Raw genomic sequence first — 25,509 nt, 5'->3', positions numbered from 1 at the left:
CCGTAGTGATACTGCCTTGGAAACCCAAGGAGGGGTCGCTATGAGTCGGGGCCGACTTGACGGCACATAACAACAACAACAACATAAGATTGTTGGATAAAATGAGATAATTCACATAGAAAACAAAATATAGGAAGTATTTAGCAACATTAGCAGCTGCTATTATTATTAATAGTAGTATTGATCGTAAATGAAAAACTGAGTTAATAGCTTGCCCCACTGGCTTAGCATAAGAGCAAAACTGTACTGTGTATCAGGTTCTGTCCACAAAAAGAGGATGATTAAGGACAAATTAGCTCACAGGGAATACCCAAGATGGAATACGGAACACAGATCCTGTAGCATGAAAATAATCATCAATAATCCTATTCTTCAGGATGCAGTGAAAATCAACTTTTAGAAGAAAAAAGACAAAAGCATTCAGAAATACAGAGGAGAGGTAGGAAAAATAACAAGGCAGGCCATCAAAATGCAACCTACTCAAAACAAAGGGAGAAAAAAGCAGGCCAAAGGCTCCTTCCTGGTTAGTCTGCTAGAGTCACACCGTTTCTATTCTTAGAGGGTACTGTGGCCAGGATCCAGAAGACAGGCGTTGTTCTATTTTTAAAGTCCCTCTCTAAAGACTGGAAATTAGTTAACCAAGAAAAGAGAATGAGAAAATACATTTCCTTGTTTTAGTTTTTGTTTTTAAAACACTTGACTCCAGTTTCCTTATGAGTATATTCAAGCTGAATTCAGAAGAGGATGTGGAATGAAAGATATTATTGCTGGTATCAGATAGATCATGTTTGAAAGTAAAGAACAGCAGAAAGACGTTTACTTGTGTTTTATTGACTGTGCAAAGACATTTGACTGTGAGGATCATAACAAATTAGGGATGACATTGTGAAGAATGGGAATTCCAGAACACTTAATTGTGCTCATGAGGAACCTATACACAAACCAAGGCACAGTCATTGGAACAGAACAAGGGGATACTTGCATGGTTTAAAATCAGGAAAGATGGGCATCAGGGTTGTATCCTTTCACCATACTTATTCAATCTGTATGCTGAGCAGATAATCCGAGAAGCTGGACTATACAACGAAGAATGCAACATTAGGATTGAAGGAAGACTCACTAACAACCTGAGACATACAAATGACAAACCATATCTACTGAAAGTAAAGAGGACTTGAAGCACTTACTGATGAAGATCACAGACTACAGCCTTCAATATGGATTACACCTCAACATAAAGAAAACGAAAATTGTCACAGCTGGACCAGTAAGCATCATGATAAACAGAGAAAAAAGTTAAATTGTCAAGGATTTAATTTTATACGGATCTACCATCAACGTCCATGGTAGTAGCAGCACTCAAGAAATCAAATGATGTATAGCATTATGCAAATCTGCTTCAAATGACCTCTTTGAAGTGTTAACAAAGCAAAGATATCAATCTTGATAACTAAGATACAACTACCCCAAACCACGTTCTTTTGAATCACCTGGTAAGCATGCAAAAGCTGGACAATGAATAAGGAACACCTAAGCATAGTTGATGTATTTGAATTATGGTACTGGCGAAGAATACTGAATATACCATGGACTGCCAAAAGAATGAAGAATTCTGTCTTGGAAGAAGTATAGCCAGAATGATCCTTAAAAGTAAGGATGGTGAGACTTCTCTGGTACTTTGCATGTGTTATTAGGAGGGCCTAGACCCTAGAGAAGGACATCATGCTTGGTAGAGAGTCATTGAAAAAGAAGAAGATCCTCAATGAGGTTGACTGAAACAGTGGCTGCAACAAGGGGCTTATGCTTAGCAATGTTTATGAGGGTGGCACAGATCAGGCAGTGTTTCATTCTGTTGTACATAATGTCATGATGAGTCACAATCGACAATAGAGCACTTAGCGACAACATATCAAACTGTATGTCTCACCACCACCTCCTGATCCCTTCCTCTCCAGTTGAGAATTCCAATATACATGGTAACATAATAAAAATAAGCATAATTTCACTATAAGTATACTCCTCTAGAAGACAAGTTTACTTGTTCCTTGTTCCTAGACCCAGCTCTGTAACTAATTTCGCTATTTGACTATCTCTGAGTCTTGAGATTTTAATCTATAAAACAAGAATACTGAGTGAATTTAACTTTAAATCTCCCCTTCCAAGTATGAGGTTATTATTTTAAGTACAGTTTAATATTCAGAAGCATAAATTAAAAAGATGTTTATAGCTCATGATGATTTCAGATTATGTTTGACAAATGAAATTTAGTTTTCCCTTAAAAATTAATGGAATGCCAAAGTGGTAGGTAATTTTTCTTTGCATGTGTGTTGAGGGAGGAGTAGGGAGGCAGAAACTGTCAAAATTTTTTATAATTTTTACTCATGTTATAACTTAATAGCACTTAAAACACACTCACACCACATTATATCACAGTTCTTAGGTAAACTGCTTGCTTTGTATATCTTACCAACAACTTTTAAATAGTTTTCTCACATGTTTTAAAAAATTAACAACCCAAACTTAAAATTTATTTCAGACATGATTGTTTCATGATAAAAGACATATTTTAAACATCTATTTTATCAATTAGTGATGCATAATAATTTTCATTTTTTTCTTAGAGTTCTTAGAGCCTACTATTATTCCTAGCAAAGCAAATTAAAAAAAAAAAAAAGGTAGCCTAACATTTTCCACTAGTTTTTTAAAAATATAAAGCCCAAACTCTGCTAAGTCTCCTTCTGTTCCCCATCTTACCATTTCAATTTGTGCATTATGAACACTTACCAAATACAGTACATATCTCCACTCTGGAGCTGTGGAATAAGAAAGGATTCACAGAGTTGCAAGGCTAACATAGTCTTGCCTTCTTTTTCAGTATTACAGATGATATCAATTCTACTCTTACAATCAGTTTTCAATAAATGCTATAAAAGGAAAAGAAAAATCATATCATTAAAAATGTCTAAAAGGCTACCTGTGATATATGCTTAGACATTCAGAGGAAATTACTTAGCTATCTAGTTTTCTCCAGACAGACAATGATGAAATACATAGAAATATTTTCAGTTTCATAGTTTCACTGTATAGCACCTAAGTTTACAATGATTGCTTTTAATATCATTTAATATTCATAACCTAGAGACAAAAAGAGTCCATTTTAAGGAAAAAAAAAAGAAAAAAATTCTCTCATCTTACAAAAGACAAAATAACATGAACATTTAAGTTCTTAGGATTTAACTTAAAAGGCAAAATCATAGTGCCTCTCAGTTGTTATTTACCTTTTCTCTGTCACACCAAAAGCTCAACATGAATGATGCTTACTAAGTATATTTTGTTAATTTAATCATTTGTTAATATTAGTTTATGTCTCATTCAACTTGAACTTAAAAGTGCAAAAAGAGAATATCTAGATAATGTATCTGAACACCTATATATTACTATAAACAGGAATTTAACAGCAAGAATGGACTAATTTTTATTTTAATGTAAAGATTAAAATGGCAATAAGCAAAACATAGTATCAAACAATACCTCCCGGAATAGCTGATCTTCTACAGGTGACATAAACAGACATGTGAAGAATGCTTGATGGAAGTACAAGTCTTTACTGATTTCTGGGTGATTTACACAAGATTTAATAAGAGCCATAGCTTCTGGTATGCGTTCACAAGCAATTAGGTATCTGGCACGCAGTTCAAAGAATAGTGGGTTTTCAGAACTTAAGTATTTGTTCACTATATTAAAAAGAAAACAGACTGTATTACTTTAAAGATCCTCTCAAACTTTAATTGTTCTTTAAAACCTTACTACTAAAATGTGGTATTAGTTATTTAATGAAATAACATTTTCCTTAGTAGGAATTTATTTTTGAAAACAATATTCCATTATACGGCTGGGAAAAGGAAAGTAAGAGCTATACCACAACAGTGCTCAAGAAATATCTGTTGATTTCATCCCTAAAAAATTAATATCAGACTTAAAGACAACCCAAATTTTCTTCTACTTCAGTTCAATAATACACTAAAATATATTTCAAATAACATGGAGTCTGGAATTTCTTTCTAGTATAAGATGATGAATTTCATTTACTTACTGCTATTATAAGATGAAAAGGGTAAATTCTAATTTGTCTTATTAAAACCAATTAATTTAGATTAATTATAGATAAAAATAATCTGAATTAATGAGAAAGTTGAATCATTAAAAAAAAAACTATTATTTTTATTTTTTAAAACAAAAGCCAACAATGGAGTCAAACAGGATTTATTAACATACATGTATATATATCATTACGGATGATTACTAATTAATACTTACTTTTACAACACTTTTTAAAATATACAAACATCTTTATCTGTGTAAGTTTATTTAGACATAAGAACAACCTTATGACATGTCTTTTTAATACTTGTTTTACAGATTACAAACTGAGTCTCAGAGAAGTCAAATGACTTGCCTAAGGACACAAAATTAAAAAGTGGCAGAACAGGAACTAGAATACATGGCTTATGATTTTTTAATCCACAGTGTTATTAATTACTTGAGCATGCTTAATCAGTAGCTTCTAAAATGCTCATGTGTAATGTTTTACTTGCTTTGCTTTGTTTACAATATCTGATAAGCAAACACTGATTTGTAGTTAGTGCAGATAGACTTCAGCCTGGTCTTTATCCTGATCATTACCAACTTCAAGAAAGTCCATATTAATGAGCAGCTTTTCCCAGAGTGAGGTATGCAAATGTACGTATGAAAAGAAAATATTTTATTTTAATGTGATTTCCAGCTAACAGGCTGAAAATGTGATTTCCAGCTTAACAGGCCTTTAGGCCAACTCACCCTAATAGATTTGTTCTACCTTCTACTTAGAGAAGCCTTCACTCTTTTGTCTTCACTCTTTTGAAGTTCTTTGGCTAGCTCCCAATGCCTCTGTAATTACCACATGGCCATTTTCCCGTTTCCAAGTTTCCTCCAGTTCTCACCCTTGCCACCCCCTGATCTTTGGCTCTTCATTCATACTTTTCCTCAGTAATCTAACTCTCCTCCTCAGTTCCAACAACCCCGCTCTTTGACTTTGTATCCCTTTCCAAGACTCACATATGGAACGCAAGCCTCCTTTGTATTTCTTGGTTTCTCTACACCAGTGTCAAGTATACTTTAGCCTGCTACTCCTAGTTGTGCTACCCACCTGAAACACACACCCAATACCAATTTACCACTTTGCATTGCTTCTTCTGGTCCTATCTCTTTCTTCATCCTCTCTTGTACCTCTATCATAGTCCTCTACACTTGCATCTGGAGCCGGCTTGCTTTTAAGCCTCAGAATCACAGCCCCTTCTCCACTTACATTCACTCATAACACACCTCTTAACTTGGGGAAAAAAGATAGAATCCTCACCTGACCACCAGTTTGTGTTTCTCTCACCAGACTAATACATGACTTGTTCCTGGGCTTTGAGGTCATGTCTTTTCCCTTTGACTGTCTTATTACTGCATTCCATAGGCTCTCTCCACTCTTTTATATTCATTCACTACTAGTGAGCTCACCTTTAAGTTTTGCTGACACAAAATGTTCAGGGACTCAGGAATAATACGGGAAATATTTTTTTAAAAAAATTAACTAGAGGCAACTGGCTCAGCTTTCTGCCTCAAAAAGAAATTCTGTCCCACAAGGGTACACTGTGGATCTAGGATTGACAGAAGATGATGTCAAAGAAATATGCCGGTGATAAAGGATGAGACAAAACTTAAGTTCTATTGATGAACGAAGTTTGGGAAATACTGCTGTAGAATATTTGGAATTAAAGTTTATTTATTCATTCAATTTGTCATCCATTTATTTGTACATTCATGATATTGTCATTCATTCACTCATTCATTCAAAAAATACTTATATTGAGCCCCTACTCTGTACCAGGCACTGAGTTAGATGTAGGGCATGCAACAGTGGTAACTAAAATTGAAAGAGTTCTAGCGCTCATGAGGTTTCCTGTGTGGGGAACATTCCATGTGATTTCATGTAAAACAGTTTTTAAGATGTTCTTACTTAAAACAGATTTATAAAATATAAATGAAGTGACAAAAAGCACTCCCTATAAATAATTAACATATGAGAGTAACAGTAAGAATTTCCATTAACTAGAAATATATGTCCCTAGTCTGGTGGCAAAAAATCAGTCTTGGGCCTGGTTAGTATAACAGAATAAACACACTTCATGTGAAAATACAGTACTCCCTTATTCAATATTATAAATAAGAAAAATCACTATGACTGCTCTAGTTAGAAAATGAAATTGTGTTTGCTTCTCACAAATACTGGTTTTGATTTTGAATCTCCTGAAATACCTATCTCCTGAGATGTTGGCTGGGCTTTAAGAACAGCTTGCAAAACTGGATCTTCCCATGGGCCACCATCTCTAATGATTCGAGTCACCAGTTCCAGATTCACATTTCCATATCTGCGGAGGTGATTCTGGCATTCCTAGGAGAGAAAAATCATTTTGGCTTTGTGAATTTAAAGGGGTTAAAAACTAAACTTTGATCATCATTGTCAATAAAATGACTGATGGTCAATGAGGCAGCTACTAAATTATAAAAGAGAAAGGGTTACAACTGTAACCTAAGTAGGGCATCAAAACCCCATTAGTACACAAATAGGCTTTAATGCCAAAGGTTACACAGTATGTGTATAACTGGACTTATAAAATCCCATTTTAACAGGGATAACGTGTAACCTAAGCAAAAAACTTACAGGGATGGATCATTTTTAGGAAAAAAACCAGGCTGCAAATAACTGAAAACTTGAAATGTTCAGTTTAATTTACATGAAGGTTCATAAATTTCCTGTTAACACAGCAGGCAAGAACCTGAGAGGGGTAGGGGCTACCTTTCAATATACAGACTCCAGCCATGACAGTTACAATATAGGCCCCTGCCCTAATCTCAAACATATAACCTTAGTTGTGATAGAAGGCTAGGAATGGTAATTCTATTGCCCTTGGTGGGTGAGTACATTTGTATGTAGCACTGGCATGAAGAAATAAAAGTCTGAAGAAATGATCCTAACCTATGATATGAACACTTTGCATAAGGTTTAAAATATAGTGTTGATAAGTTAAAATATAGTGTTGATAGTTATAACTGTGATCATTTGCTATCCATTTCCAGGGTTATTTAAAAATGTCTGAAATATTATCAGAGAATTTGCTATCATAGACTTGTGATCACAATATGAAATAAATAACAGAAATTAAGTTTCTAAACAATGTTGAATATTTATTAGAATCTGGTTTACTGAACTTACACAATCTGACTGATTAGATTTAGATTTATTCTAAGAGTTGTTTAATTGTTGTTTTGCTTTTTTTGATTTATTATATTCTTTGTTAGGTGTTGGTTTTTAAGTGCTTCAGGGAATGTAATTTGGCAATTTAAAAACACTGTACTGTACAATAACTAAAGGACTTGCAAAGGTATAAATAGCTTTATAAGAAACGAAGTGTTTAAGTTCATCTTAAAGATTTAAGAGAAAAACTAGATATTGAAGTCAATAATATTGAAAATTTGAATATTAACTGCATATCAATTAAAACACAAATAATGCCAATTTCTTTCTGTGCTCAAAAAATCCCTCAGACATTGAAAACTGAGTAGCAGCTATAAAGATCTTCAGGATTAAAAAAGAAGAAAACTTAAAATTTTGCTTATCAGATGAATCATCAGGCTACATATTTAAAATGGCTATAATAAACACTTTAGCATTCAGTAAACTGCCTTATCCTTCCCTCAGGTGACTGTTCCAGCATAGACTGAAAAATAATTTCTACATGCCACTTTACATCCTTGTTAAAATACACATAACCTAAAAGAGGAAGTACAAGACAGTAAGGCAATAGAAGAAATCAAGTTTCAGGATACAGAATCATTAAATAAAATAACTGAAACAAAATATCATGAAAAAAAGTATCTTCTAAAGTTATTTAGAAGATGCTCAATTCAAGCAAGCAGCAAGCAAGCAAAAATCCTATAAACAGCAGGTAAGTAAGTTACCTAACTTCTCTGTGGTGCTTCAAGTTAACTCCTTTCAGAATCCACTGTGAAGTGGGATACTAAAAAACAGTTACTTCAAAAGATTGTTGTGAGGATTAAATAATATGTAGTATTGAAAAGTGCTTTGGAACAGTGCCTGGCACACAGTAAGCACTCAATAAATGTTAGCTATTATTTCTTCTATTATTTTTTAACATTTAGAATAAACACTTACTTTAGGACACCCAACTGCCTTAGAATAAAATTAATTTCTGCATTTTCTCTCGCCAGCATGTAACATCATTCATAAGAAATAAGGTACGTATAAAGTAATTGATCAGCAATGTTTTTTAATATACATAGAGCATGTGACAATAACCTGCTTAAAAAAAGCCATCAATTTCAAACTTCAAGGTAAATAAAATCTCAATTACTCTAGACACACGTATCACTGCCTTTAACATTAAACTACTATGAGTTGGATTTTAACGAATCCAAAGAACAAGAAAAAGGTGAGCTGGAAGCTAGCCACTGAATCACGAGTGGGCTTAGCTCTGCTGCTAAATCCATGGCCAATGCACGTATCTAGCTATAAAAGGGTAGGTGAGGCCCCAATCATATGCAGTGGAACTGGAACTGGATTTGGTCCTAAATTAAGGTATAGTGAAGTAAGTCTATTTCTGGTTTCCTAAACTTGGCTAAAGAAAAGAAGAAAGAAATGAGCTCTTATTAAAAATCAGAATCCTAGGTTCCAGTTCAGACCTACTGAATCAGACTTTGTAGGGAAAAGCACTGGCAATCTGTATATTTAACAACCCCCACAGGCAACTTTGGAAAACTTTTTTATTGTGCCCCCACCTTGAGTACAAATGTCCAATAAATCTTTATTTTGTGAATTATATATACGTGCTGTCAATCCTGGTGATTGTATGTATACTTCTTGGGTCAAGTATACCATATTTCTGAGATTATTACTATGAGACCTAACTCTAGACTAAAAATAAAGGTGATATAAGTGTTTCATTTTGGTCTTTAAAATACACAGGGTGAAAGAAAACTAATTTCAAAAATAGTTTGGAAGTATGTTTTGGCTCCTACTTCAAGTAGTACAGTAGCTTTTTGGATGACACTCATCCGAAGTGAATAATAGTTAAATCACTTTAGAATTCACAACTTACATCTCTGAGTATTGTATAGTTCTAGAATATTTACTTAAATAATGTTTAAAATTGGATCTGTATATTAATACACACACACACACACACACACATATATATACATATATGTATGTATGTATGTATGTTATGTTAATAGAAACTTAGAGGTGGAAGTTTGAGAGTGTGAGGGCAGGCCAGGTGAGCTTGCCAAGGTGCAGAAGGTGAGAGGTGGCAGTTGGGAGTGCCAGGGGCAGACCAGGAACACAGTTTGGAACAACTAAGAGAGATCAACTTGTCTGTCAGTTTGCCATACTGTGGAGGCCCGTGCGTTATGGTGAGGCTGGAGGCTATGCCATCAGTGTTTCATATACCAGCAGGGTTACCCAAGGTGGACAGATTACAACGGAGCTTCCAAACTAAGACAGCCTTGGAAGAAGGAAGAGGCCAGCCGCTTCTCAAGGAATTGGCCAGTGAAAACCTTATGTACAGCAATGAAGCACTGCCTGATATATTACTGGAGAACTTTATGACTAGCCCTGAAACACTGTGTCCAATATACTGTCAGAAGTTGAGCCCCTCAGGTCGGAAGGCACTCAAAATATGACTGGGGAAGAGCTGCCTCCTCAGAGTGGAGCCAACCATAATGAGGAAGATAGAAAAAAGCTTTTGGGTCCTCCATTTGCTGATGTGGTACATCTCAAGATGTAAAGAAACAACTGCAAACATGCATTAATAATCGGAACATGGAATGTATGAAATATGAATCTAGGAAAACTGCAAGTTGTCAAAAATGAAATGGAATGCATAAAGATAGATAATCTAGGCATTACTGAGCTGAAATGGACTGGTATGGGCCACTTTGAATCAGACAATCATGATCTACTATGCCAGGAATAACAAATTGAAGAGGAATAGTGCAGCATTCATCATCACAAAGAATGTATCAAGATCTATTCTGAAGCACAATGATGTCAGTGATAGGATAATATTCATATGCCCAAAATGAAAGCCAGTTCATACTACCATTTACTATTATTCAAATTTATGCACCAACTGCCAAAGCCAAAGATGAGGAAATTGAAGATTTTTATTAACTTTTGCAGTCTGAAATTGACTGAACATGCAATCAATATGTGTTATTACTTGTGATTGGAATACAAAAGTTGCAAACAAAGAAAAATCACTAGTAGTTGGAAAATATGGCCTTGGTGATAGAAATAACGCTGGAGATTGCATGACAGAATTTTGCAAGACCAATGACTTATTCACTGCAAACACCTTTCTTCAACAACACAGACGGCGGCTATATACATGGACTTCTCCAGATGGTGTACACAGGAATCAGGTTGACTACATCTGTGGCAAGAAGCAACAGAAAAGTTTAATATCTTCTGCCAATACAGGGTCAGAAGCTGATTGTGGAATGGACCATCAACTGCTCATATGCAAGTTCAAGTTGAAGCTGAAGACAATTAAAAGAAGTTCACAAGAGCCAAAATATGACCTTGATAATATCCTTCCTGAATTTAGAGACAACCTAAAGAATAGGTTTGATTCATTGAATATCAGTGACCGAAAACCAGAGGAATAATGGAATGACATCAAGAACATCATCCATGAAGAAAGCAAAAGGTGATTAAAAAGACAGGAAAGGAAGAAAAGACCAAAATGGATGTAGAAGAGACTCTGAAACTTGCCCTTGAATGGAGAGTAGCTAAAGCAAATGGAAGAAATAACAAGATAAAAGAGCTGAACAGAAGATTTCAAAGAGCATCTCTAGAAGACAATGTCAATTATTATAATGAAATGTGCAAGGACTTGGAGTTAGAAAACCAAAAGCGAAGAGCACGCTCAACTTTCCTCAAGCTGATAGAACTGAGGAAAAAATTAACCCTTGAGTTGCAATACTGAAAGATTCTACGGGCAATATATTGAATGATGCAGGAAACATCAAAAGAAGATGGAAGGAATACACAGATTCACTGTACCAAAAAGAACTGTTCAATGTTCATCCACTTCAGGAAGTGGCATCTGATCAAGAACCAATGGTACTGCAGGAAGACATCGAAGCTGCACTGAAGGTACTGGCGAAAAATAAGCCTCTGAGAATTGACAGAATACCCATTGAGATGTTTTAACAAATGGATGTCCTGCTGGAGGCACTCACTCGGCTATGCCAAGAGACTTGGAAGACAGCTACCTGGCCAATTGACTGGAAGAGATCCATATATGTGCCCATTCCAAAGAAAGGGGATCCCACAGAATGTGAAAATTATTCAACAATATCATTAATATCATATGCAAGTAAATTCTTACTGAAGATAATTCAAAAACAGTCACAGCAGTATACTGACAGAGAACTTCCAGAAATGCAAGCTGGATTCAGAAGAGGATGTGGAACAAGGGATATCATAGCTGGTGTCAGATGGATCTTGGCTAAAAGCAAAGAATACCAGAAAGATGTTTACTTGTGTTTTACTGACTATGTAAAAGTATTCGATTATGTGGGTCATAACAAATTATGGATAACAGTTAAGAAGAATGTGAATTCCAGGACACTTGATTGTACTCATCAGAGACCTGTACAGAGGAGGCTGTCGTTCAAATAGAGCCAAGGGATATTGCATCATTTAAAATCAGGAAGAGAATGTGACAGGGTTGTATCCTTTCACCATGTTTATTCAATCTTTATGTTGAGCAAATAATCTGAGAAGCTGGACTATATGAAGAAGAATGTGGCATTAGGATTGGAGGAAGGCTCATTAACAACCTGCGATACACAGACAAAAATTTGCTTGCTGAAAGTGAGGATGCCCTGAAGTACTTACTGATAAAGACTGAAGACTACAGTCCAGTATGGATTACATCTCAATATAATCCTCACAACTGGACCAATGAGCAGCATCATGATTAAATCGAGAAAAGATTAAAGTTGTCAAAGACCTTATATTACTTGGTCCTACAATCAACATCAACGGAAGTAGCAGTCAAGACATCAGAATACATACTGCATTGGGCAAATCTGCTGCAAAAGACCTCTTTCAAGTGATGAAGAGTAAAGATGTCTTCTTGAAGACTAAGGTGCGCCTAACCCAAGGCATGGTATTTTCAATTGCCTCATATACATGTGAAAGCTGGGCAATGAAGAAGAAGACCGAAGAAGAGTTGATGGTTTTGAGTTGTGGTGTTGGCAAAGAATACTGAGAGTACCACGGATTGCTAAAAGAACTAACAAATCTGTCCTGGAAGAAGTGCAGCCGAATGCTCCTTGGAAGGGAGAATGGTCAGACTTCATCTCACCTTTGGTCATGATGTCAGAAAGGACCATTCTCTGGAGAAGGCTATTATGCTTGGTAAAGTGGAAGGTCAACAAGAAAGGGGAACGACCTCAATGAGATGGACTGACACAGTAGCTACAACGATGGGCTCAGGTATAGTGGGGATCATGTGGCTGGCACAGGACTGGGCAGTGCTGTGTTCGGTTATACATAAGGTTGCTTTGAGTCGGAGACGACTCAATGCCACCTAAGAGCAACATATTAACTTAATCCTTTATACGTATCTGTCTACTATCATTTATACTTATTGATCATTGATGCACTGCACTACGCTAAATACAGTCCCAACAGATAATTTCATGCAACCTGTGTCTTTCCCAATGATAGAGGTAAAACAGAAACTCTTTCCTCACTTTTCTCTCAGAATCCATTGTGGAGTAAGTAAGCTTAATGTTTTGCTTGAGAAGGACTATCTCTCTTCCTTGAATTAATTTCCACTTTAGAGTTTGGTCATGTGTGTCTGTGAAGCTATACATCCCTGTTCTGGAGATTCCACATACTTCACCTGAAACCTTGAGCAGCTTATCATAGGGCAAGTCTCGATGCCTCAATCTATTATTTTAGGACTTCTATAATCAAGCCTTACCCACTTCTTGCAACCTCATTCGCTTGTTGCACATCATGGGTCCTTTTCTCTAGGCTGATCTCTTCCGTATCATCCAAACTCACCTTGTATTTTCTTTCCTATGCCTTTTCTTATATGATTGGCTCTCTCCTAAAACTTCCTATAAATCTATCTCCTGTAAACTTATCTGAATCCCACTTTCCCTGAGAAGTCTACAATAGCTACTCAATCTGTAATAAACTTAATTCCTTCTCCTGCTGTAGTGAAAATTTGTACTAGTTCACTCTTCTGATACTAATCATAAAAGGTCTTGCGTTATTAGTTATCTTAAGTGTTGATGTCTTCTTAAGTAGTTGAAAGCATCTTCAAAAGAAACCAGGAAAAGAAAAATGTACCTGAAATCCAAAAACCCAGGTCCAAGTCAATTCTGAAAGAGCTATGGTGGTACAGTGGTTAAAGCATTTGGCCACTAACCAAAAGGTTGGTGGTCTGAACCCACCAAGGCTGCTGTGCAGGAGAAAGAAGAGGCAATATGCTTCCATAAAGATTTACAGGCTTAGAAACGCCATGAGGCAGTCCTGCTCTGTCCTATACAGACAGTCACTTTGAGGTAAGATGAAAGATTTACCAGAGAAGATAAATTTTTAATAATAACAAACTTCTTTAATCAAAATAGGGTTTTATGGAAATCTGTGTAGGTGAAAGCACTACAGAACATCTGTCTTATTTTGAATGAAACATGTTTTCCAGAGTGAAGTTATATCAATCACCACATTATCAAATGTATTCACAAAAAAAACTATTGCCACAAGTTGAAGCAAAAATGTAAATTTTAAAAAATGCCTTTAAAACATGTAAAATCTTTACAGTGCAGGTAGTAACAATGTATTCAAATTACAACAAACTACACTTAACCTTTTTTTATGATTTGTGTATTTTTTATGTATGCATATATTAAGATATATCCATTAAATTTATATGTAATGTCTGCAATCCCCAAAGACAAATATAACTTGGATTTATGAAGATATAATAAAAGGAAATAATGAAAATGTATGTGTGGGGGGGTGGAAAGTATTCTTACATCAGAACTGACTTAATGACAGAGTCATCAGAATGCAACCCTGTCTTAAGTCCAGATTTCCTATACTTTGAAATGAGATTTACAGGTTTAGAAACGCCATGAGGCAGTCCTGCTCTGTCCTATACAGACAGTCACTTTGAGGTAAGATGAAAGATTTACCAGAAAATGATCCTTAAGGTCTTCTATCATACCTTCACTGGTTATCTTATGGAAAAAGCACTTCAAAAAGTTGTCAAATTTAAAGATATCATGCATTTTTCTTTTACAAAAAAGGTTAATTATCCCAAATCTACCATCATTTTCTGTAATAAGCTCCTGAGGAGTATTTATTTACCTGATTTGTTTTCAAGCAATCTGAATTTGCCCATTAAAATAAAGGTGACAGAGCAACAATGAAAAAGTTACTGCTTTTCAAAATTAAGTCTTTATGGAGAAAATCATTTGGAATGAATGTATGGAAGGGTTTGCATTGTTACATGGTTGCTGTTGCTAAACACTAATATGTCGCCTATAATGTTCATATGCAGACTTCTTAAAAACTTATACTATAATTTTGTTTAAAAAAATTTCAATGAGAACATTTTAATAAATTTTTAATACCTTTTCTAAAAATGTTCAGTACTCAAGAAAACATTGATTGCCTTCAGTAACAATATAAATTTAGTGGTCAAATTTAAAAAAAAAAAAAACACCTTTTGCATAATTAGTAGAACTGAATAGCATAATTTAGGAAAGAAATTTTTTTCACTGGATCTACCAAAGGTATCTTTTTCACCTATGACAGCTATTAAACCCAATCATCAGAGTCAACTGAACTTAGAATCAGACTTTGAATCACTATATGACAAAGTAATAAATTTTGCAAATATAAAGAGGCATATTCAGTTACACTGCTGCATTTAAAGGTTTTACACAGTTAAAAATAGTCTGCTTTGTAAATAACTTTTTTTATTTTATAATGTGTATAATATTAGTACATATGAATAATATGCATATATTGGGGATATGTGCATAAACTATTTTGAAAAATTTTATGGGTGTTAGATCAGAAGTCTGGAGACTCCTAGTCTAAGGTACTTTAATAAAACTTAGTTTTATCTTTGTGTTTGGGGCCAAATCTAAAGTGCGTCTTCTTTCTCTTTTGATCCTGATGTGTCAATTTTTTTCATTCTCTCTTCTGATCTAGCTCTCCTTTGCCATTTCTACAACTACCAAACTAGCCTAGAACTTCATCTGTTATCACTAAGAAAAATTAAAGTTTTGTTATCCCAGTAAGGCTTTCAGAAACTTTTATGACTTTAGAACGTGAAGTTTTTAAGATAGTAGTATAAATGAAACATTTCTTTAAATATGTTCTTTGGTCATATACATTGCAAACACGTGTTTACACCATTACACATAATAAATTAGGAATGTATTATATTGGGCAGAATGCTGGACTGACAGTAAAACTTAGGTCCTCATTCAGCTTCTATAAACCTCAACTCTGCTAGAGCTTAAGGAAATTAAATAATTTGTAAGGTGACTCCCAGTCTGAAAATTATAAAAATGCATGAATGTCTACAAATTATAAATATATATATATATTTTTTAAATAATCAGAATCATATAATTAGTGAGCTGTTTAAAATACCCCTTTTAGGACCTTTGAAAAATGAATATTTAAATATGAATAACTGTTTTTATTTACTAAACCTATTTTTTTTTATACTTTTAATTTAAATTTTAGAGTTTCAACTGAAAGGAAAGCTAATCCTAACTACAGTAAAACCATCAACTGGGAACATAATCAAAATTAAAAATTATCTGGAGCTCTGGTAGCATAGTGCCTAATGCACTTGACTAGAAGGCTGGAGGTTCAAACCCCAGCCACTCCTCGAAAGGAAGGCTGGGCAATCTACTTCTGTAGTGCTACACCTCAGCAACCCAAAGAGGGGTCGCTATGAGTCGGGTCTGACTCGATGGCACATAACAACAACAACATTAACACTTAAATAAGTACAGGCAATTTTCAGGCTATGAATGAGATCCATTCCTAATAGTGCCTTTAAGAATTTGTAGGTAGGATGAACATCCAGAAGCAGGAGATTGCTTGTAATTAATTAGTACTGCCCCCAGAGAAGTGTTATTGTCACAGTTTATCTGTAAGAACATAGGCCCCGAAGCAGCATTAAAGCATATGCAATATTTATTTGAGTGCAGGTTCTCCACACAAAGAAACAACAGAAAGAACAATAGAATAAGTTAAGAGAGTATTGTTATTGAGCAAGTTACTGGATCACCAATAAATATTATTCCATGGACAAATGAATGACTCTCTGTTCTTCAGCTCATCACGTATTTAAAAAAATGAGACTGGACTTAAACGCTCTCTATAGTTCCTTCCAGTTTAAATTTTCTATGATAATAATTTATTTAGGAAAATAAAAACTACTTCAAGCACAAATGAATGAATTCTAGTCATTATGCATTAATAGTATACCTCAGAGAATCAGCTTTCAGTAAGCAAGCAATGTCTCAATGACTGGGACGTGCTTTCAGAGCTAAGTTTCACAGTTTTAATCCTATAATTAATTTTGAACATACTACATGCATACTCTTGACTACAGACTGAAAAGATCTTGATAACAGATTGCAAGATACTCTGAATATATCAATTTTTTTGTATGTGCTTATATACTATATGTGTATAACTATCAATGCAAAATTCTTAGTACCTTTTCTTGAGATAATGTCTGTTCTATGTGTCAGGATATACTGGACTTTCTAAAACAGGCAACTTATTGATGCTGAAAGTCTTATCTTTTTTTTTTCTTTTTTTAATTTTTATTGTGAAAAGGATGAAAGTTTATAGAGCAATTTCATTTTCCATATAGCAGTTCACATACACTTTGTCTCAGGATACCGACTGCGGTTTCCCACAATGCAACAGCTCTATTCCCACTTCCTCCCCACAGTTACTTCTTCCCTGTCTCCTTCACTACTTTGTATTCCTGGACCTGTGAGCTGTCTCCCTGTGCATACACAGCCCTTCTATTCTCCCATGACTGATCTCTCGAAGGAATGTATCTACCTAATGTAAATGTTCAGTTCATATACCTCTCTTTTATTTGGCTGGAAGCCACAGGAGTGGGTGCAATACCAGACCTGAAGGGCAGCTAGTGGCCAGAGTCTCAGGGCTCTATCAGACCAACAAACCTGGTCCCATTTTTAATTTTTCTTTTTTATTTTCAGTTTTGTTCCACATTGTTTTCCCACTCTATCCTGGATCTCCTACACAGATTCCCCTCCAAGTAACTGTGAAAGTCCTGTCTTTTTGATGTTTGTTCTTGGCCTCTTAAACTTAAATGTTTCAAATGTATTTCGTGTAAATTTTATGCATGAAGTAACTATGGCTTTTTTCTCCTCAGAACGATTACACTAGTTTAGCAGTTAAAGATGGTGTTCATCTTTCTCAAAGAGAAAATAATTAAAAAAAAAAAAACCAGAAAATGAAAATATTTCTAAGGTAGTAATATGCAAGAATTATTAATCAAGAGTAACAATTTCAAACAGATAAATGCACAAAGAAGAATATAAAAACTTTACCTATTTCAACACAAGATTTATCCAAGGGATCCAATTCTTCACAAAATAAGACTTATAAATCTAAAACTTTAATTTTCCTATCAGTCTTTTTCATTCCCAGTGCTAAATATGTGCTACACTGCCCAGTATGTTTTTTTCATAGATAGTGAAAATTTCCCCCCTTTTTCACAGTTTTTTTCAATTTCCCTTTTTTATACATACTGTCAAAGTAGAATCACAATAAGTAAATATTTCATGTTTTCATCCCACAACTACTTTTACTGATGTCTGTCTTCCACCTTAGTCTGGGTGGTGGTAATGCTTAATTATTTTTAAAAGTTCAGCAAGGATAATACATCTTTGAAAGCGATTTTTAAAAGATTTAAGGAATAACTAGAAATCAGATAGAAATAACTATGGACTTATTTACTCTTCACTCATGCTGGAAAATATATGTATCAGTACTAAGGGGATAAGACCGCTAAGTGTTGGAAACAAGGAGATTAGTCTTGTCCACTGTATCTAACAGTCCAGTAAGTACAAATATCCCAACCACAGACAGAATAGTAGTGAGATTAGTGCTTTGGTAATAGTAGAAAAAATAGTGTGGTGGAAATCATATACAGTCAAAATGAAGTTAAGCAGAAACAGAAGAAAACTTCTCTTTTAAAGAAAATATAGTAACAGAATTTAAACTGCTTCTCACAAGATAAGTATTGTACTTTGTTATTAAGATGATACGGCTGTATTCTTTAAAAAGCCTTTTAAACCAGCATTGCACAGGTTGTTTTGAGTACCAAAAGTAGGACTTTGTCAAATTAAGTTTTTAGGAAACTTATTTCAAATATTCTAGGCAAGAAATAGGGTCCAGTTCTTGAAAAAGTTTTAGTAGAAAGTCAATAGCTCTCAACTTTTGCATGTTTGCTAAAAATAATAAAATGAAATCTGGAAAGTTTGCTATTTGTGGAAACTACACACTAATTTTAACTTCTTAAGGTAGAGAACAACACTTGCTCCAGTAAAACAGTTTTTTATTTAAACTCCTGTCTTTTGACTGGTTCTTTGACTTTTGATTTTTGGTCATCTCTTATATTACCAATTACAGGAAGAGAGCCTTGGACTTCCTCCTGCTTGGGAGGTGATACTCCCACATAACTCTTTCTAATCCCTTCCCTATTCACCCTAAACAAGGCCAAGTCAGATTTACAAAAAATATATAGTAGAGACTCACAGAAAGAAAGCTTAAATAAGGCCTGCTTCTGTTGTTGTTGTTGTCATGTGCCATTGAGTCGTACTCGTCTCATAGCTACTCCTCCTTGGGTTTCCGAGGCAGTATCACTACGGAAGTAGATTGCCCCATTTTCCTCCCGAGGAGTGGCTGGTGGGTTTGAACTGCCAGCCTTCCGGTTCGCAGTCAAGTGCCTTAGGCACTATGCTATGAGAGCCCCCAAGGCCTGCTTCTAGTCTGTACAAAAAAAGTGTCTTTGTGACTTACACATTTACCCCAAGAGATGGGGATAAGGTCAGGGCAAGTTCATGAGAAAATTTACAAAGCTCCAACAGTAAGATTTTTAGATTATTGGGACTTTCCGCCAAAACTGTAGCTTATGTCAGACACACAACACTGTCTTCTACAGCAAAGACTCGTGAAACTAAGTGAAACAGATACAGAAAGACAATTCTGGAACTCTAAGCATCAAATGAAGGATAAAGAACTGAGTGGAAGATAAAACTGATTGTAAACAGTGAATAAAAATAAAAAAGAGATGGAGCAGAGAGGTCCTGCCAGTTACTCAGCACAGTATGGCCATCCTGAGACAGATACAGCAAGAATTTTGAGTGAGAAGCAAGAAGGCAACTTCACAGAATTACCAACAGGACATAGAATAACTGTGTAGACATACCCAGAGTGAAATAAGGTCCCAATTGCTGGCTGCAGCCAGTGGGAAGAGCTCAGCCCTCGTCCAGTGACCAGAGGTGCAAGCTCCCCTCCCCTCTGACTCTCTTGTTGATCAGCAGCACAAACTCTCATATCCCTGCAATCCTGACCACCAGGGACCAAGGTAAGAGCATCTCCTTTTTTCCCTCCCCAATGCTTGATGAACCTGCCTAGAAGCAGTAGGCCACTTCAAGGTGGCACTGGCCAGTATCTCTCCCTTCCTGCCCGTTGACCCAGCCAAGTTCCCTCCTGACAGAAATGTGGTAAAAGCATGACTCACATGCACCTGCCCAGTGCTTTCTCCTCCCTCCCCCAACCTGTCATTCATCCCTCCTCCACTTGCAAAGGCCAGCAAATGCATGACACTTTGCACTGTGGCATACCACTCACACCCCCGCGCTGTGCAAGAGGTGGGGGCATTGAATGGTGGGTGTGATAATTCAACACCACCATCTGGTGTGTTGCTAATCTGTAATGTGTGATAATTCAACACCCCCACGAAACAACCACAACCACTACAACTGCCACCCCAGCCACTAAGTGAGAGCCACTGCCTTCTGCATCACTGGACGGAAGTAAGACAACAACTAATATCTGCCCAACCCATCCTCAGCCACCCTACTAGACCAGCAACAAGACACACATGCTCACACACTCAAGTACTATCGCAACCACCTGGAGACAGGTGGTGAGTGCTCAAGTGCGACCAGACTAGCAAAAAGAGTAGCATGCCTATCCCGCCTGCCTAGATAAATCAAACAAAATATAACATACATTTAATAAACAAACATAATAATACCTAATGCCTTGGAAACAACCAAACAACCAAAAACCAAATGCATTGCCATCGAGTAGGATCTGATTCATAGCAACCCCTCCTTGCATTTCCGAAGTGGTATCACTACTGCCCAACCTTCCTTCTGAAGAGTGGCTGGTGGGTTTGAACCACCAGCCTTCTGGTTAGCAGTCAAATGCCTTAGGCCTATGCCACCAGAGCTCCCAAACAGTATCAAATCACCTAAAGAAGCAAGACAAGGTGGCTCCAGCAAGTGACAAAAATAAACAACTAGGAAAACTCCCTGAGGAAAAAATGGTAATGGAATTCAAAAGACAATTCAAAAGGTCCACCAAGAGATCAAGGCAAACACAGACAAAACTCTGGAAGAACTCAAATTTACCCAATATCATGAAAGGTTAAGAAAATATTCATTCTAGAAGCTCAATAAAGCCCAAATAGGATAGACTCTCCCACCAAAAATCACTAAAAAATAATCAAACTTTTCAAAACCAAAGACAGAATCCTAGGAGCAGCTTGGAAAAATGGAAATGTTACATATAAAGGGGAACCAATAAAATTTAAACTCTGATTTCTTGGAAGAAACCATGTAAGCAAGAAAGCAAAGGGATGACATACATAAAACCCTAAAAGAAAATAATTTCCAATCAAGAATTATATATCCAACAATACTGTCCCTCAAATATGATGGTGAAATCAGGACATTTCCAGATAAACAGAAATTAAGAGAATCTGTAAAAAAAAAAGAGACTACTCTTATGAGAAGTACTAAAGGGAATTCTCTGTAAAGAAGCAACATCAGATAAAAACCTAAGATTGAGACACCTGACAATATCACCGAGAAAGGAGCCCAGATAAAGAATTAGCAAAAATAAAATACAGGATTGAAAAGAGGGAACCAGAGATGCTAATCTGTAAATGACAACAACTTCAGAACAAAAAGAAGGAAAAATGTAGCTGTGAAACTTTCAAATGGAGAGGAATTTCAGATGATATCAAGATAGAAAAGATGGTTGTAAACTTAGGAAAATAAAAAGTAAATTTCAGGGCAACCACAAAGAAAATTAATAATCCTTCTTACAAAAATAAAAAATAAGGAAATCATAATGACTCAGTAAACACAAAATCAATAGCAATGAAGAAAAGGAAAAGAATATAAACACAATACTTTGCCACAGAAAAGTATACAAAACAAATCAGCACCACAAAAAGAAAAAAAAACACAAATTAACAGCAGTAAATTCATACATATAAAAAAGTACAATGAATGTAAATTGATAAAAAAAAAATTAAAAGATTTTTAGATGACTGGATGACATTTTGGTCATTACCCCAATGTCTAATTTTTTTTTTTTTTTTTTTTAAAGCCATGACTGTGGTGCCGTGAATTACTTAGTGTGGCTCTTCTAGCCACTGTCTTTGTGGTTTCATCAGATGACTGGGTAGAACTATGTAAGTGTAAAGTGTTGCCCACCAAGGGGATTGGACAGTTCGCCAGTAATGTAAATAAGGTATATGGCACACTTATGGGGATGGGACTGTGCAAATAAGGTGTATATGATCCTAATGTGGGACTGGTCAGTTTTGTCATTCTGCTGGGCTTAAAATGAGCTCTCCCAGAGGCAGAAGGGGACATCTCACTGCCCTCAAGAGAGAGAAACAGGGAGTAGAGCGTGTCCTTGGACCTGAGACTGCTGTGCTGAGACAATTGCAGAAGGATGGCAGCAGCATAACCAAGAGACTGGCACGAAACAGCCCAAGGAGCAAGAAAGTGGAGTGCCCTGTGTACCCGATGACAGACAAAAGAAGTAAAAGAGGTTTGGAACACTTTGGTGGCACAGTGCCTAAGGCATATGACTACTAACCAGAAGGACTGTGGTTCAAACCCACCAGCCACTCCTAGGAAGAAAGACTGGGCAATCTACTTCTGTAGAGACACTGCCTCGGAAACCAAAGGAGGGGTGGCTATGAGTCAGAATTACTCAATGGCAATGAGTTTGATTTTTTTGCCAACGCTTGCCTGAGCGGGGCTGTCCCCAGGCCCAGAGGCCTAGGGCTAAAGAGGGTCAAGGGCATGACCCAGGGGAGGCTGTCCTATCAAAGAATTATATCCTGAGTGTTCCTGAACCTGAATTGTAACTTGTTATTTCCCTAATAAACCTCATAATTTTGAGTATTGTCTGTGAGTTCTATGTGGCCACTGCAATGAACCATCGAACCCAGAAAAAAAGTAGTGAATACCATGGGCGGGGTAGGCTGGTATCCAAATTGGTAAAAAGCTGTAGGGTGACCTCATAGGAATCAGCCTTGCACTGCTGCTGATGATTCTGTCTACCCCTTGTGAAGTTAGAGAAGGTCAGAGGATGCCTCCCCCATGCCCTTCTTGTACTTAAAATTTGGAATATCTAATTTATTCCCTTGTTTTATAGAAATAACTCGTTCTTATTTTTTAACAAAGGAAAATTACAGGTATAGATCCATGAATCTAACCATCTACTGGGCCTCTCTACTTGGATGTTCCAAAGACACTAGTTTGCTAACCTCCTACAATCACTGTCCTAGTAAATGGCACCAATATGGGGTTACTTCAGCATAAAAACTCAAGAACATACTTGACTCCACCCACCCTTTTTTTTAAAGACTAATATTTTATTGTGTTTTAGGTGAAAGTTTACACAGCAATTTAGGTTCCCCTTTAACAATTTTTATACAAATTGTGCCATGCCATTGGTTACAATTTTTACAACGTGTCAGCATTCTCATTATTTTCATTCTCTCTGTTCTGTTTCCATTGATCTAACTTCCCCTCCCCACCCTTGCCTTCTCATTTTTACTTTTGGGTAAATGTTGATCGTTTGGTCTCACATAGTGAATTGGTTAAGGGAGCACGTTACTCACAAAGGATAATGTTTATTTTATAAGCCAATCTAGTATTTGGCTGAAATTCAGTGACCTGCAGAAATAGCTTCAATTCCAAGTTCAATTCCAAGTTCACAGGGCATCTTATGGTTATCATAAGTCTTGGGGATTTTTCTAGTCTCTCTTAGTTTAGCAGGTCTTGCCTTTTTTTAAATTTGAGGGTTTTTTCTACTTTTTTCTCCCTTTCTATCCAGGACCTTCTATTGTGTCCCTGGTCAAAAAAGTAGTGGTAGCCAAGAACCATCTAGTTCTTCTGGCCTCAGGTTATAACAGCTGTAGTTCATGTGGGCTATTAGTCTCATGGACTTGTTTCATCTTTTAGCCTCTGATTTCCTTCATTCTCTTTTGTTCCATACAAGTTGCTGCTCACAAGTTTTTAAGACCCCACACTACTGACCAAAGTAGGATACAGAACATTATCTTTGTAACTACAATATGATAATTGTATAAGTTGTTCCCAGAAAGTACAGTCCCAAGTCTTCTGACCCAATAATCTAAATTTGTTAAAATGTATGGGTATGTGTATGAAGTCTCCATAAGTGTGCCCCCATGTAGACTGTTATATATGAGGATATATATGCAGCACACACAAACGTGTATACAAATACATACAGATACACCTAATGCACGTGCATTTACTCACATATACCTTCCTTGCACATATATGCATATTTATGTACCCATGTAACTATACTCAAATTTTCTGTTATTACAGAATTATTATTGTAGAATTGCATACTATAGCATTTTCCAAAACTGTCCTTTTTCTTGCATACTTCTAAGTGTCTTCCTTTATCTTGGTCAAGTTGTACAGACTTCATCCATATGGGTACTGGCTTTCCCATTGCCCAAAAAAACAAAAGTGTACTATCTAGAAAGTAAATCCTAATCCTTGGTAACCATCAAATAATAACCATCTCCTACCCCTGGTAACGGGAGCTCTGGTAGCATAGTGGCTAAGACACTTGACTGCTAACCAGAGGGCTGGCGGTTCAAACCCACCAGCCACTCCTCGGAAGGAAGATGGGGCAATCTACTTCCGTAGTGATACTGCTTCGGAAACCCAAGGAAGGGTTGCTATGAGTCGGGTTCGACTCGACGGCACATAACAACAACAACAACAACAACATCCCTGGTAACCATCAAATAATGTCATTTTCTGTGTATATACCTCTGCTTGAATTTTTACAAAAGACCATACAGTATTTGTCTTCCTGGATTGACTTATTTCACACAGCATAATGTTTTAAGGTGTTTCACAGACTCTTCACTATTCTTTAGAGTTGTATAGCATTCTATTATATGTATGTACCACAATTTGTTTATCCATTCATCTGTTGATGGGCACTTAGGTTGTTCCCCTATTTTTGCTATTGTAAATAATGCTCCAATGAACACAGGTGTACATATGTCTATCTGTGTCACTGCTCTTATATCTCTAGGATAATACCTAGGAATGGGAAACGGGATTGCTGGATCATACTGGATTTCTATTTCTAACTTTTGGGGAAGTAATATACTATTTTTCACAGTGGATGTACCATTTTACAAACCCACCAGCAACATGTAAGAATTCTAATCCCCTAACAATCCAGGTAGCAATTTTTTTTTTCTTTAATCATTGCAATTTTTTCAGGAGTGAGAATGGTATCTCATAGCTTTGATTTATATTTCTCTAAAGGCATCTTCTCATGGATGTCTTGGTTGTTCAAATGTTCTCGTTGGTGAAGTGTCTGTTCATGTCCTTTGCCCACTTTTTGACTGGATTTTTTGTCTCTCTGTTTTTGAGTTGATGTTTTCTCTGTATTTTAGAGGTTAGACCCTCATCTAACATGTTGGTGCCAGAGACTTTTTGCTAATCTGTAGGTTCTCTTTTTATGCTCCTGGTGAAGTCTTCTGATGAGAATATTTAACTTTTAGAAGGCCCCCATTACCTAATATATCTTCTTTTGTCTAGCTTGCTTGATAGACGCAAAAACAGCAAGGAGGCCCCATGTTCTGCCCTCCTCTAATCCCACAAGAGGAAGACAGGATTACCAGCAGTAACCCAAGGCCTATTACTGCAAGGCCAGACATGCTGCCTCCCTCCAGCCCTTTCACCAACCGTTCCTCCCAAAGT

General features: G+C 36.2%; 1 protein-coding gene across 1 annotated transcript in view; it reads right to left on the bottom strand.

Moving 5' to 3' along the window:
• ZNF654 (zinc finger protein 654) overlaps nt 1-25,509 on the bottom strand; it is a 143,111-nt gene that overhangs the window by 41,095 nt on the left and 76,507 nt on the right. The window contains exons 3-5 of the mRNA XM_007953273.2: nt 6,343-6,478; nt 3,532-3,734; nt 2,785-2,924 (exon numbers count right to left, since the gene is read on the bottom strand). Coding sequence (XP_007951464.2) covers nt 2,785-2,924; nt 3,532-3,648 — 257 coding nt within the window. The 5' untranslated portion in view covers nt 3,649-3,734; nt 6,343-6,478. The remainder of the gene's footprint in view (nt 1-2,784; nt 2,925-3,531; nt 3,735-6,342; nt 6,479-25,509) is intronic.

Source organism: Orycteropus afer, unplaced genomic scaffold (assembly GCF_000298275.1).
Source record: "Orycteropus afer afer isolate SDZICR_OR568_19922 unplaced genomic scaffold, OryAfe1.0 scaffold00383, whole genome shotgun sequence".
In the NCBI taxonomy this organism is placed as follows: Eukaryota; Metazoa; Chordata; class Mammalia; order Tubulidentata; family Orycteropodidae; genus Orycteropus; species Orycteropus afer.
This window is presented reverse-complemented; position numbering and strand designations above follow the sequence as displayed.